The sequence below is a fragment of the Neodiprion virginianus genome, chromosome 3 (genome assembly GCF_021901495.1).
Source record: "Neodiprion virginianus isolate iyNeoVirg1 chromosome 3, iyNeoVirg1.1, whole genome shotgun sequence".
Lineage (NCBI taxonomy): Eukaryota > Metazoa > Arthropoda > Insecta > Hymenoptera > Diprionidae > Neodiprion > Neodiprion virginianus.
The window spans coordinates 26,125,267-26,141,045 of NC_060879.1; the positions used below are offsets into that span (position 1 = coordinate 26,125,267).

Sequence of the window (15,779 nt, forward strand, 5' to 3'; positions counted from 1 at the left end):
ACGGAGGGACTGCTGGGCGCTTGGTAAACCTATTTCTGACCAACGTATTGACTAGAAAAACTACGGTTCTCGGCATCGGAGATGTGGCAGAAATTTCGATAACCAGTGATCCGACGTTCCGAGCATTCCTCTGTAACGTCTTGTGGAAAAATCTTCGAAATGAGTAACTGCTGTCATAAAATAGCGTATTCAACCTTTCAAAGAGACTTGTTCCAACTTTGAAGTGCGCTGCTCAAGTTCAAAAGAAAACGTTTCGCGAAAGAAATATCATTATGGAATTGCCAGTGATTTAAAAATACCGAAATACGGGTGCAGTACTACTTGTAATGGTGGTAGACGGCATTCTTTGAACACGTTTGTTTACGAAACTGCGGAATGACTGTCGAAGCTTCGAAAGCACGAAACTCTCAACTTTCGGTAGAGTCCACTAGAAAACTCTAGTCTTCAGTCGAAGGTTTCTGCAAAGTACTTGAGACTAGCCTAACATAATTAGCAGACCGCTCTCCGACGAAACGCGATACGTACCAACCATCTCTCGGCAGTTCCCTTTCCGTCACCGCTTTTCTCCTCCACTCTTCAATTAAAGTTTCGGCTCTCTCCCTGTCTTCGGTAAAGTGTTTCTTTTAAGTTCAATATCCAGCGGTAGGAGTTTGTGATATTCGAAACGCCCTGCTACGCCCTTGCCACCTTACCACATCGGTATTGAATTCGCGAGATTAGCTAACGTGCACGCTTTAAAATGAATGCGGGACAAGATGGAAAGCTGAGTTAAGAAGCGTCGTTCCAATTTTAAGATAGTCGAAACTAGTTAGTGAAAGTTCTGCTTATAGACCATCAACGAATTACTCCTGCGTGTCGAGGTGTAAGCGCGTGGCACGAAAGTTCAACACGGAGAGCTTAACTTGCGGGCCGGTAGAGTGAAACCGTAACTAGCATATGGTTGGTTTTAATAAAGTACAAAACGTGGCAGATAACTGCACCAGACTTTACCCTCTCGCAAAATATTCCTTGATATTAAAAATTTCCGTCCGCATGTTCGAATAAGCTGTACCCCTAACGAGGGAAAATCCGCGTCGGCAGGGACGAAATAAGGCTGCGTACCATGTTCTAATATGGATTATACGACCTTATTTCAATGTTAAAAGCGAATAAGCTCCGCGTCTGTTATACAATATGGCTTGTATAGTCAAGTATAAATGTATGAAGCAAGCAGAAGGTAATTCAGTTCACTTCATACGCATATTGCGAGTATAATGTCGTATTGTTTATCGTCTCCTCATCTGACCACAGTCGCTAATTAAATCAGTACAATATCAAACGACGAAGATCAGCCCGGCTCACAATTATTGATTATTACGAAAGACGTGAAAGTGAATACAGTTATTATGCAATATCGTTTTCATATCCTGCTAATTTATCAGACAGTAAAAGTATTTCAAACGTTTCGTAATGCACGTACACGCGTATCTACGTAACTCCAACTGTGAACTAAAAGAGGGTAAAAACTTGAAATACCAAATCCATACTCGTTTTCTCACGTTTCAAGTCTGCAGCTACATACATGCACTAAGCTTTCAAAAGAAAAATGTATAAACTTGAATATGATTGAAGGTGAAAAAGTCTGATATAACCGAATGACATGGCGGCATGATTAAGAGTTAGAGCTGAACCTTACTCAAACTTACCGAGTCTTACAGTCTCGTGTCCACATGTCCATTACTCTTAGACATTTGGGCTGACAATGAGGAGAGTTTTGAGCAAGTATGCAAAATTTTTCACGTCATTGGACGCGGTGAATCTGTGAGAATTATGCGCTGGCTATACAACTACGTAAAGTTCGCCAGTAGAGGCCCTGAAAACACGGCTGATTGTGACTTTTGCTAATTGACTTTACCCCCCAGCTCCATTGTCAGAATCGTATTGTTACTATTGTCCACTAGCACCCTGCATGGTCTGCGAGTGTCAGCACCGTATTCGCAGCCCATGGCTTTTGCCGTTGATGTATGGGACCGGGTATATATAGGGTGTTGAATAAAAAGAGCAGGGATATTTTTTGCCGTTGTTTTCGTTGGGAGTATATATAATCAGGACGCGTTATATACAGAAAGAGACTCTTTTGTTTCGGGGTACGGCGGTTCCCTTCTCACTGTATTTATCTAATAGAACGCCCTCTCTCCGCACAAGCCGCGACCTTATACTTCTCCCTTTTCCTCCCTGAGCCGTTGCGCGCACTTTGCGCCACCATTATACGGGCAGTTTCCTCCCCGCCCTAGCATGTCCTCGAAATAATTAAGAGTTCATTAACACAAGATTGATTGCTGTGTTTAGAGCCAGCCACCGCTGCATTCACCCAGCTCCGCAACCACACAACGAGAATCCATGAATAGAGCTCGTTGTTTATCGTTCCTTGCGTATTTTTAGGCGCAAGACATACGAGAACGGGTAATGGCTCTGAGACAATAGTCCGCGATTTATGCTTTGAAAGATAGCACCTCCTTTCCTCACCCTCCGCCCCTCCGCCCGCGATAATAACGATCAGGGTTCGCGGCGTGTAAGCGTTTACGTACGACGCGAACACGTGCAAACACGCGGCGCTGTATGGCTCGTGCGAATTTCAAACGGAGAAACTTTTTTCCACTTGCCAACAGACGTAAGAGAAACATATTTTCTCGAGACCGTTCCTGTATCTTTTACGGTCTACTGCAGGCAGTGAATATTTTAGCCTAATCTTTCTTCGTGAATCGGAATTATTCAAGCTAAATTTAACGAATATATTATATCGGAATCGCAAAATCTCCAACGTGAAACCGGCTGTATTTCACGAACAAGATATCCAGCAAGGATCAATGAACTTTACTACAAATCGATCTGTTCCTGAATCCCAGTTAAAAAATTCATGGAGCAATATGCCCGAAAATATACATAATAGATGGGAATGGATGTTCGGGGAATCGCTAATCTACGATGCATTTTTACGCCACGTAGGTTCGAAGCTAAATTGATCGTGCTACCAAAAATTTGAATTGCCTGTTTTAGAACCTGTCTATATTGATCAAAAAGTCTGTTTCTATCCTAAGAATACCTATTTATAATTATTTAATTTTTTCCCCCTGTTTTTCGGGGAATAGTGATAATACAAATTCATTTAGTACATACCATAAATTAATATCTTAAGTGTAAATCAATTTTAGTAAACCCGTCACAGTGGTATCACATAGGAGATATTTCAAGTTGTTTCAGAAAAAGTATCTCTCAAATACCTGCATATTTCAACAATTCCGATTATTATTATATGATGACATATTCTATGTATTTTCAAACATGTATATTAGCTGTATAGACTCGCTGGCCTTGGACTGGAGAATGGCTCGTATGCAAAAGTTCGGAACACCGCATTGGATATAAATTGACTTTCGCCTCCCGCGAATAATGCTCGTTCTGCTGTAGATAAGTATAAAAAACAGGTTGGGTAAATTCATCTGTTATTGTACGAAAGGTGTTATCATCGTGTAGGCTGACTTATGGGATAAAAAACGGATCTTAGGCGCCTTACCAAGTGTAATTGCACATGAATATTAAGCTCCGCGCCTCACGTTTACGAATATGTATATATCCAGGATATCAGGCGCACTAGTGCCGGAGAAATGGCTACCGGGTAGTAAGCAAAACTTTGCATAGCCACGCGAAACTTCGTTCCGTGAACTCGCGTAATAATGGGACATTATTCGCGTGCCTAGATCTCTAACGTAAATAGGAGAAGACGTATGCGCAACGGATATTCTAAAAGCTCCGCAAGTTTGAGAGGTCGCGTATATTTGAATAATGAGGTTTTATCTTCCCGTCTAGCGTGGGGCGTATACATATTATACAATAGTGGATGTATACGTCTCTGTCTATATGCGAGGTTCTATAGGCAGGCTACGTGCGAGCTGATATTCCGCGGACTTACGTAAGCATACACATGTACATATTCACACTGCATACTCCGTGTGTTAGTTTTGAATGCATGGAATATATTGAACAGCTCTGCAGTATTGCATTTTTATTTTTATTCATCGCGAAATCCTTTTTTTTTACGCTGCGAAACTCATGCCAGACGAGATTAAAGAATTTTTCTTTTATGTATAGACGGAAGCGGTGTAAACACGAAAAAATACATCTTACTAATTGGCGTGAAATTAGAACTCACTGTTACATCATAATTTCACTCTGTAGATCATTTCAACCCTCAGAAATAATGCCAATATTGGCTCTGAAGGTAACGAGGGGTCTTTTACGCTCGAAAAATTACGAATTTACGAAAACAACAGAAGAGGAAATTGTGACGATCATTATTGTTTGCGTATAAAATTTTCTTCGCCAGTTCCTCGAATTGATTATTCGCTGTGCGAGGAGTTAAATAAAGCCGTGGTTCAACTTCTCGAGATTTTATTCGTGGTTGGATTTCCCTCATACTTTTAAGGAGGAGCTGAGCCTGGGGAAGGTGCGACTTAATTAGGCCAATCCTCTTGAGAAAAAACTTTATCCCTTGTTGGTGTTCTCCGAAAAAGTTAGCTCATTTTCGCCGGGACCTGCCGCAGACGTTTTTTTCGGTTTTTTTCTCCTGCCACATCCCACCCTTCTCTTATTTATCATTATATTAAAGTGACTAGAAAAGAAAATCTTTGCGGTGAACTGTAAACGGCTTTTGATACAAGCTGGACAAGTTTAATTGGTTGTGCGTACAAATGTTTCCCAATATATTTTTCACCTCCACGTTTCACCTCAAGACTTCTTGCGATACAATCACATTTACCATCTTCACTCCATATCGTATGCAAGTTGAAATGTATATTATATATGCTTCATACATGACATGCACACGCTTAAGAGTTCAGACTGCCAGAATCTCCCTAGAGGGATCGAGTTTTATGCCGGAAGCGACTTTGAGCGCCTTTCTAAAGAGTTCCGTAAAGGTTTGATAAAGCAGGCTCATGAAATTTTCCATAATTAACGACGTGGGTAGTCCCCATTCGAATAATCATGCGCATTATCGCTCGATCTTGAGTCGTATTCAAAGTGTCACGCTTGCGTTATTGAGCGACTGATAGGTACGTAGCGACTGGCTTACTAATAGTGATCGCGCGTTGACAATTAGTGCCTTTGCTAAGTATATTCCGAAATGGTGTAATGCAGGTGTAGAAGTAAGAAAAATAAATTGAAAAATTTTCCCGTGGCGGAGCAGGCGTAACGACTCTGATAAAGGGTCGCTCGCCCGAGCAAACATTGCAGTAGAAGAAGAGGAAGAAGAAGAAGAAGAAAAAAAGGGACAGAAAGAAAAGAACAAGAAAAGGAAAACCGCGTACCTTCAGGGGGAAAATGATCCACGAAGGATCGCAGGAGCCCCTCTGTAAGCTTGATCCCATTAAGTTTATTACACGGCATCCTGGAGAGTAACAAGAACTGGTGGATTAGGCCAAATCACCGCGGTGATCCGCCTAGCAATCAAGGAAGCCTTTTTTTCCTATCATTTCTGACGATTCCGTCTATACTCACACACAAGCCTGGGAGTCAAACACATACACGTCGTTATACATATTATCGGGGTCTGCGACCGAGGAGACGAGGCCATTGATCCCTGTCTGTAACGAACTTAAAATTGACGATTGGATTGGGGAGGATCGAGATGAAGTGACCGTCTAGACCTACATCCACGTCTTGCGATCAGATCTTCTCTGCTATCGCAGGACTCAAGACGATTCGTTATACGATATAGCAGAGTGTGCACAATTGGTGAAAATATCCGCGAGCTCGCAATTACAGATCGACCGATGAATACGAAGCAATCCATTCTTTGAAATGTGTAGAATTTTGTTGAGCGGAAATAGCATCGAATTCCAATTGCTGGATATTAAATGCAAGCAATTTTTCCGCTAATTGTATCGTTGTAACGTCGAATGGATGCCGCAACGGAACTCGGGAAAAAGATGCGTCTCCGATGGTGCGGGGAAGCTCTTAGAAATAAAGTGAGTTTGGTAAACCCGTGGTACAAGTCAAAGTTAGCTGGTGGCGGCAGGGCGACGGAGGCGCCGTAAAAGTTGGAGAAGTCAATTTTGCAGCTGGAGTTGGTAATGCGATTTGTGCGGGAATAAATAGTTCGACAGAGGAGCTCCATGCCCGACTTCTCTATCTTTCTCTCTCTCTCTCTCTTTCTCTCGTCCTTGCTGATGGTTCAAAATCGCAACGCGTCGAGGATCCCGCGGCTGTTTCACGGGTAAAACGTCGCCGGCACGTCTGCCGTCAGAGCTACCGGACGTGACGTCGTTTCTCTCAGATGTTTTAGGCGACTTAAGTCACGCGTCAACTGGAATATAAAGGGGAATTTCACCGTCAGAATCGCCGTCGCGTTGTTCAGTTTTCAGCCAATTCTTAGGCCAAGGGCGCGGAACGGAACGGTGTAAACGCCCGGCGTAGAGCCACCGAAATTGAAAATGTCTGCTCGGAAAGGGACAGATGAAGGAGGTGAAAGCGAAACACAGACGAAGAAGCGGTGGTACGAATTTTAAGTTCAAACCGCTCCAGTCTCTGATAGATCAGGCGTGAGAAACCGTTCGGAAATATGTAATGTTTTTCATTCGATGCGGGAGAACAATATTGCTACAATTGCACGTGCAGTTTTCCATCGAAACACACCTTGCCAACTAGATTCATTTGCGAGTAATTTTCACGGGTTCGCTGAACAGTCCTTGAGTACGTAATAAGCATTGCGTATGTGCGGATATAGCAGGGAGAATAATCTTTTGAATTAAAATTTACGTTATCTAAACCGCTAATGGCAACGGCGTAGAGGTATCCTTAATTATTATTATGGTTGCCTAATCCAGGGAAAACGTTACGCGCATTTGCCTCCACTAACGACTTTCTTATTTTGCTTGCTGTTTAATACCCAGGAGTTTATACGACGTATATCCTTTTACACATTTGTGTATAATACGCTAATAAGGACAAGCGCATCCCTGGTGAAGAATTACAGCTTACGTAAATTGAAATCATTCGAAAAAAACAGAGGTCAAATACCACTTGTGTTAAAATTTAAAACAAAATCGTACTTGAAATTCGAAATTTTTGTATAGTTGAATGGATGTTTCGATGTGGTGAAAGTTCAGCAAGAGCTCCGTATTTTCTCTCGTCTGTTAGCGCCGTCAACTAGATCGAATACATCAAATGGTCATCGATTCTTCAGCGTTTGAATAGTTCCTGAATGTCTCGTGATTAATACAAGTGTGGAATATCTCGATTTTCAGCTTCTGGCAGAAGAACGAAAATAAAGAAATATGGTTGGATGTAGGAAAACATGAAGGAAGGGAAAAATGAGGGTGAAGTGAGTTAGAGAAAGAGTGATGAGGATTACGATCAACGTGGTCACATGATCTAACATTTACACGGTAAGAAAAACCGACACAGCGCTGCAGCGGCCAATTTGAGTGCAGACTCTATAATTCATAGGTGGAGCGGAGATTCTGCGTGGATCGCGAACGTTCGGCATATCGTTTATTCTTCCGTGCCGTTGGTGAAAAAAGCTGAAACATGTGTGGATTTAAATAATGAAACGGATACATGAATTGATAAACGAATCAATAAGCTTGTTCTGGTCAAAAAAAAGGATTTGATTTTCGCGTACCTGAAGTCGACCAAATCAGATAGAGAGAGGAATTTTTCAAACCGTCATTCGATCCATCCGCCTCTCCGAGCAAAACTCCGATGCAAGTTTTGCACGAATATAAAAGAGGACCAACACCCCTACTTTCGGCTGTATTTTTGCACTGTAGGCAAACAAATTTGAATAATGCAATTGAATAAGTTTCGAAAGTGCATTAGAATATGGCATCTGTGCGAGGGTGCGAACAACGCTAGGAAGAAAGAAAGAACGAACGAAAAAGTCGGGTGCAATGCTGACAGGCTGCAGGAGACGTGCAAAACGAGATGCAGTGGCTCTGTCAAATAACAGCCCCTCCACCCTGCACTTTCTGCAGCGAAACTCCTTCCCGTCAGTACTCCTTGTTCGCTAAAAGAGTGGAAACGTGACCCAACAATACCGCGTTGTCCAGTCGCCGAGTTTTCTCTCTCGACACTGGGCATCGCAGTCGCTACATAAAACCTTTCTCGGTGGAGCCTGCAGTTGTAACACACCCGTGCATCATGCCCTGCACTGCTGCATGCAAACGCGCCTATTTCATCACACACTTGGATGCCGCGGGTGGTCCAGAAGCGGTTCATGACTGCTCAACGTGCAGCTTGTATTGAAAATCGTTATTGCCTGAGAGAGGGTGAGAGATAAAATGGTTGGATGAGAGAGAGGCGGAGGATAAAAAGTAAAATCAGCCTATTGATGCGGCTTCGCCGCTGTCCTGTCCCATTACACCGATCTTGAATACGTCGATGGTGTCCATGCGGTTTCGCGCCATTCGCCAAATAAATTATGCTGTAAGTTATATCACCTGTGAGAATAAGCAAACATGACAGCCTGTGAGAGTTGCATTTATGTATGCTGTGTGAAAGGCGGCGAATAATTTAATAAACAGAATTCTCCCGCATATTGACAACATATGGGTAAATATGTGAAATATGGACGTGTACATATGCTGCATGTATGTTTTTTCAAGTTATGTAAAGCGATTGACCTAAATACTTATCCCTCCTGGACACTTGGTAAGCCTTTTTTAATCGTAGTTGATATGGTAATTAGTTATAACCGACGAACATTTTTTCGTATATTCCTTTTATTTCTTTCTCTCTTTCTCTCTCTCTCTCTCTCTCTTGTCAAATTAAATCCTGTATGATTTATTCAACGGTTACACGACCTGGATATAAGTCGTTAATTAGAATGGTCGCATTTAAATCTGCAGTAAGCAAATAAATGAGTGCTTCTATGCCGGTAGATTTATATCCCGCTCATTGAATTCCGTGGAAAATGTAACCCGTTAGTAACGGTGAGGATTTAACTATTTGATGAATAGGTAAAAATACGACCAGAGGCTCACAATCTCCAATAGTTAACCGAAGTTTCAGAACGCTATTTGAATTAGGATAGAAAAAATAAACTCTGAGTGCGGTGAAGCGCGAGAAACAAAGCTCTGTTACTCAGCAAAAATTTTTGCATGCTAGAGAAAATTTCTTTTATAGCTCAGCTCACAGGCTTTTATGTATCAGAAAAGCTTCGCGGTAAAATTATAAAATTTTTGCTAGTCAAAGCTGCTTTTTTAAAAAAGTTGTCGTCTGCGTTTAAATAACGTTCTTTTTTTGCATGGCTTAGAATCTGTTCTTTTAACGAACAAGTAAAGTCAGGCATACCATTTGGCAGGTTTAATGAACAACACTTATAACTGAAATAAGACCTTGCGGTCAGTAATGCAATTACAGTTCAGCGAATTTACCCGTATTTAATACCGATTGATTTTTTATCCTTGATTGAAAGTACGGCTTGCCAAATTTTGTGCCTTTACATGCCGAAAGAAAAGTATCATTATCCAAACGAATAATTATCCTTGACATTATCTTTCCACATCGCTCCGACCTACATCTTGAATTCTACGGTGTGAGTTCGATAACTTAGCTACCATACTCGATCAGAAAGCAGTCAAGCAGGTAATAAATGCGTTCAGGCATCGCACTTTGGCCTATGATACAAACGAGAATAGAACCACATCTAGCCAACTCTTCAACGATTTTCTATGCTGGGGATATTCTTTCCGATTTTGAGTTCATCAATCGACGCTGACACGTGAGATAGATAGAGAGATAGATAGAAAGTCAGCGATACTAGAATTCAGGTAATAGAATTATCTTTAACCATCGAGGTTAATAAAATTAACGTAAGAATAGCATTAATTACTGGTTGACTATCGTGTTTTTGCGCAAAGATCTGCCTCGATTTGCACCACATGTATTTGCTAGTACCAGAGGGATCTCTCGCTTTATCCCTACGTAACGGTTCATATAAATACTACGTTGAAGAGATTCATTCCGATAGATATTGCCTTGTTTTTCCGAATAAAAAATTTCACTGACGGGTAAGTTTTTCTCAGAGAGTTTCATCTTTATGATAAGATCACGTATTCGACAAAATTTCAGTTGAACAATGAAAGACCTAGTAGAGCGTGTTAGGAAGATGAACTGATCTTACCACGAATAATCACATGTGCACATCACACAGTAATCAATATTTTATGAAGAGGTGAAAAGCAGTAGTAACCATGCCAAGTATTTGCAACTAAAACGCCCGAAGGCAGGCAGCATTGGAGAAAACGTACAGAAAAAGGATAAGAGACAGAGTGAGAGAGAGAGAGATGATTTAATATTACAAAATTTCGTATAATTTTTGAATTTCAAATTACTCTATAAGCTTCCATATTAAGCATTATACAATGGATTGCAATAAGTAACAAATACAATACACTAGTCGAGAGCATGACCATTTCATGATGTCACTATCAAACCTAGTTAGACAGTAACGAGACACTTGATACACACTTGGATTTATTTAGCCATAACAAAATTTTTCAGACACTAAAATAAACAGCTATGACTAACGACCCCAGAAATCAATGGAATTAAAATAAAGTATATAGATCAAGATCAAGAGAAACAAAATAATATACCATAGTATCGGTTGACAGGCCTCTGACTTATGACAATGATCTCAAGTTCCAGTAGATGCGAGTAGAGCCACGCCTAGAAAAGTTTAATGCAGAAAGCTGACACTACTGTCAGGGGAAGAGAGGGTTAGAAGTAGACTGATGATAGAGATACAGAGAGAGAAAGAGATTGAGAGAAGAGAGAGAGAGGGAGAGAGACAGCAATTTCAATATGCACTATCAGCCTGTGGCTAGATTGGAATCTTGGTGCAGGTTCTCGGCCAACAAGACTGACTGACCAAACTTTGATGTTGGGATTAAGCGCGTTGTTGGACCTTGCAGGTGATGAATTCGCCTTCCTGGAAGACAGGTCCAATTAACGCGAAGGTTATTCATGAAATTGTTACCCTTGAGAGCCTTGTGGTAATCGTGGTTCAGTTCGACCGAACATGTAATGGTCAGTTTTGAACCGCGAATTCAATCGATTGCACACCACTGCGCAACAGCGTAGCAGGAAATTTTTGCATTGCTAGTAGTTGCAAGCTCAATGAAACCAAAAACATTTCAAAAGGAATTGAAAACGACGCAGCACTTGCTGATTCTTAGTATTAATCATCTAGTTATTCCAGATCAAGGGAGTTCGAAACATCAAATGTTGACTCAGATTTCGTTTTGAGAAGACGTTGGGATCAAGACGCGCGGTGGTTGAATTATGCCAGATGGGGTTATTTTTCCAAATAATGCACAGCGACTCTGGATTGGATGGTAAAATCTTTCGCAAGTCCCGAGTTTTGTCAGTCTTTCGTACGGTTCCTTGACGTTGGCAGTGTTTATGTTTCTGTGGGTGGATATACTTCCCGGAGTAACTCTTCTGGACAGAACTTGAATTCTTAGGTATTCAGCACTTTATGACATCAGTGGTAGTTTCTACAAAGCAAAAGCGAAACAAACACGAGTGTAGACATTTTATTCAGAAATTACATGTTTCGAGACAACTGATGTCATGCATGGCATTCATTGATTGCTATATTTCTGAACTTTCTCCTGAAATTGCATAGCTTCAAATCTTACTTTCATGATTTTCTTGATTTTCCGTAATTCTGAGCAGAAATTGCCGCTAACCATTTAACTGACTGAGTGCCTCACCTACGATTCAGTCGATTTAGGCAATGAATTGTGCCGTAAAAAATACAAACTCTCCTCCATTTTTACGATCCCGTCTAGTTTCGACAAAGCTTTGCTTTTTACGCCAATTGGTTGCGAGTAAATTGAAAATTCATTTCGATTACTGTTGAGTTCATTAGAAGTAGTCTTGCAAAGACAAGAGTCATGTTCAATAGGTAGACTAATGACCAAAGTCAAACGATGTGAGCGACTTTGAAGTAGGGATTACGGCTTACATTGCAGAACACGAGTTTCCAAATTGGAATGAATCGAAGGCTCGAGGCGAATCTTGAATACTGACCGCCACACGATATCCCCACCGCCTTTAGCGAGCTCCTGTGCACCTCTCACTTCACACTCGAGTATCCTATCCGGTGATCGAAATAGTTGTGCGTAAGTCTCAGTCCAGTGGTACGCACAGCTCGTGTGACAGTCGACGTTAATAGAACGGTAACTGTGTCTTCGATAAATGACACCAAGCTGAAGAATCGCAAAACGATAAACGAAAGAGGAACAGCACGCGCAATGGATATCAGTATTTGGTTTGTCTCGGCAGTTGTACTGCTGACATCGGTGGCAGGAAACGCCGGAGCAACGGGGTTGGAAATCGTTTATCAATGGAAATACCTGGACTGGGTACCGCCGAGTGTTCAATTGGTCGGGAATAACTTCACACTTGGAAACGCGTTTACCCAAGATGTCGACATCGATAGGAAGGGTCGTGTGTTTGTGACAAGTCCAAAGTGGCCGGAAGGTGTGCCAATAGTATTGTCAACTATCACCGACGTGAACGGACCAGGTGGTCCTCTGCTGGAACCTTATCCCGATTGGACGTGGCACAGATTCACCGACTGTAACAGTATTGTCACGGCTTACAGAATCGCGGTAAATATCGTAGTCGAAGCGTTCTTAGCGACTCGCTACCGAAGCTCGATAATTTCCACTAATGATGTACTTTTATGCTGGTTCCACGTTAGGATTATTAATCATAGATATGCATCTTCCAGGAGGGCGTGTGAACAAGAAATGTTCAAGGCTTTTGCAAATTATTCTAATAAATTTACTGTTAATAATTACCAGAGTAAAAGCCTTGGCTGGTTTTTTTCTCACACTACTCAATGTCTCTCATAGATTTCCGTATTTAAAGTTGACGAGGTGTGACTTGTTGATTAATTTGCTCTGAAAGAATTCTTGTGCACGAAACGTAGGCATTAAAAATGATCTTGAATGGATCAATAATTTGACGGAGTATTACAATGCAGCATACATTTGTACACTGTTATTGATAATGCACGAGTATGTCGTTAAAATTTCTACTCATGCTTTCGCGATCAGAAGCGTTGAGAAAAATATTAAATCTCACAGTGACGTAATAACCTCACGGTAGATTTCAAGGTAGTGAGAGGTAGTCCATTCATTTGTGATACTCACGATCTTGACACAGTTTTTTCTTATAAATCACCCACCGCAATTTCTTGTTCATTCGTTATTTACTAGTTACATAATGAAAATACACTTTTAATTGACGCTCCATTATAATCGTTTCACAGCGTATTCCAACTGACATTGGATAACCATTAATATTCATAGAGTTCATTGCAGAAAACTAAAGTATTTGTCATGTTACTAAAGAGAAACAATTTATGCAAATTGCAAAATTATATTTGTACAATCATAAAAAATTTAAGATTCAAGAATTTCTAATTTGTTTTCACTTTGATTCTGTCTAAAGTTTGTTCTGTTCGTGTTACTTATTTACAATTATAATAATTTCTGATAAAAATCAATATTTCTGGAAGCTCAGAGAACCAAATATCAATAGATAGTGAATCAAAATTTTTTTTCACCACTGATTTTTTCCATGTAAGAACTCAAGTTTGAGAATAGTTTTCATAGAAAAAAAAACACAAACAACCTTCCAATTCGATCGAAGCAGTACAATTGCACCCTGACGTTAGGCCAGTACAGTTTTCACATCGCATTTGTCAAGTCTCACAAAGAATTATGATTATATACCCTGCAATTCAGATCGATGAGTACAATCGACTGTGGGTGACAGACATCGGTAGAATCGGTGCGGAACGAGTATGCCCAACCAAGATCCTCGTGTTCGATCTGTTTACTGATCAGCTGATACACAAGTACGTGATCCCAGATGAACATACGTTGAATGGAGCTGCAGCTCTTGTGACGCCCATTGTTGACATCGGAGATAGTCCCATCGATACTTTTCTGTACATGGCGGATGTAGATGCAAATGGGATTGTGGTTTATGATTTCAAAAGCGATTATTCCTGGAGAATCAACAACACCCAAAGCAATGCATTCGGCCCGGATGACGAGGCTATGGAGATAACTATCGTTGATGATACTTTCAATTTGACTGACGGCACTTTGGGTATGTCACTATCACCTAAGGGATTTTGGAGCACCAGGTATGCCATGTTGAATTCAGTATTTTATCTTCTATTGATGTAATTTTCAAATCGAATATTCTGCTTCAATTTTTAGTTAGTAGTAAAACAAACAAGTTCCCATTTTGCCCACGAGCGGACAGAAAAACTCTACAGTACTAGACTGGTATTATTTACGATGGGAAACAATTGAGACGTGTTTTAAAATTTATAGATACCTTTACTTCAATTCATTGGCAAGCTACTATCAAAAGTTTACGGATACGGATTCATTGAAGCGAGCACAATACGAGGAACCTATCATTTTTCAATCGAAGAAACGGCGCCAAAGCCAAGCCGGTCCTCAGGCGACCTCGAGGAGAGGAATTTTATTCTTCCAGCTTGTACAACACACGGCACTCGCCTGCTGGAACATAGAGAAACCGTTCAAACCAGAGAACGTAGTTGTTTTAGCCCAGGACGAAGTGGCCTTGCAGTATATAAGCGGCATCAAGGTTATTGTCAACCACATTGGCGAAGAGGAGGTCTGGTTCAACACGAACAGGCTTCAAAAAACGATAAACAACAATCGTAACCCTGCCGAGACGAATTACAGAATAATAAAAGGAAAAGTTGACGACCTCGTTAGAGGTACGAATTGCGAATCGTCCGGTCCCCACACAAATTACCTGGATATATCATCTTGGCGTCGCATTTAATTCGCATCCAGTTTATGCCTCGTATTTGTTCACGTCATCTCACAATATTACTATTGCCCATCAAACCCAGTAGAAAGTATTCTCTGACGTAAGCTTGGGAGGAAGAATAAGCAGTGTTCAATATTTGGCTGATTGCGAATTAAATGCCGAATTCCGCCAGTAATAGACGTAAGCTTTTACAATTGTATAAATACGAACGTCGTACATCATTTTACCAACTAAGTCACTATGTTTAATTACATATTTGTGCTACATATTATATTATGTTTATCCAACGCAAACTCATGTGTGCTTCGTAATCCCCATCATTCAGATTGCTCGTCGATCTTAAAGGCGTTGACACGTACCTAAATCCAGTCGGTTCGCGGTACAAGATCGTCGAGAAGTGTAAAATTGAATTGGATGTTTCTCAGAAAGCCTCCTCGTATTGAGATCACTGTCAACTATTGTATTCCTTTTGGTTAGACCCTTGAATGTTCTTACCGTAGACTTGTAGGTCAAGAGTTGCGGGGTATTACGTTGATTGTGGCCCAAAAGGAGACTAATGTAACACAACTCGGCTCAAGGTTTGGCAGATCAATTTTTCTACGCGTAATATGTACGTTCGGACCGTTAAAGGGGTGAAAGAATTATTGGCGAGAGGGCAGCAGAGGCGGGGGAGGGATGCGCGTTAAATAAGCTCTCACGATCGTTCGTGGGTTGCATTTTAAAAAATCATTGTACTCGCAACAAAGAGAAACGAAGAAAAATCCGAGGATAAAGCTGCCTTTGCAGCAGGGTGAAGGGCTGGAACTTGTCTGCCATTTTAACGTTCCTAAAGCTGTGCCACTTATTTTTTCAGCCGTGATCAGAGATGATGATATTTTCCACGTTTTCTCCGTAAGGGGTAA

General features: G+C 41.0%; 2 protein-coding genes across 8 annotated transcripts in view; both read left to right on the forward strand.

Moving 5' to 3' along the window:
- LOC124301459 (CUGBP Elav-like family member 4) overlaps positions 1 to 15,779 on the forward strand; it is a 540,326-nt gene that overhangs the window by 135,909 nt on the left and 388,638 nt on the right. The gene's annotated exons all lie outside the window — the stretch shown is intronic.
- LOC124301462 (major royal jelly protein 1-like) lies at positions 12,140 to 15,164 on the forward strand. Its single transcript, XM_046756552.1, has 3 exons — positions 12,140 to 12,662; positions 13,806 to 14,212; positions 14,406 to 15,164. Exons 1-3 carry the CDS (start codon positions 12,303 to 12,305, stop codon positions 14,887 to 14,889), a joined length of 1,251 nt encoding a protein of 416 aa, XP_046612508.1. The 5' UTR covers positions 12,140 to 12,302; the 3' UTR covers positions 14,890 to 15,164.

Excerpts from the sequence above, each read along its gene's own strand:
- LOC124301462 (XM_046756552.1), top strand. The coding sequence starts at position 12,303 with ATGGATATCAGTATTTGGTTTGTCTCGGCAGTTGTACTGCTGACATCG. Across the intron at positions 12,663-13,805 it reads TCACGGCTTACAGAATCGCG|ATCGATGAGTACAATCGACT; the intron begins GTAAATATCGTA and ends CCTGCAATTCAG. Across the intron at positions 14,213-14,405 it reads AAGGGATTTTGGAGCACCAG|ATACCTTTACTTCAATTCAT; the intron begins GTATGCCATGTT and ends TAAAATTTATAG.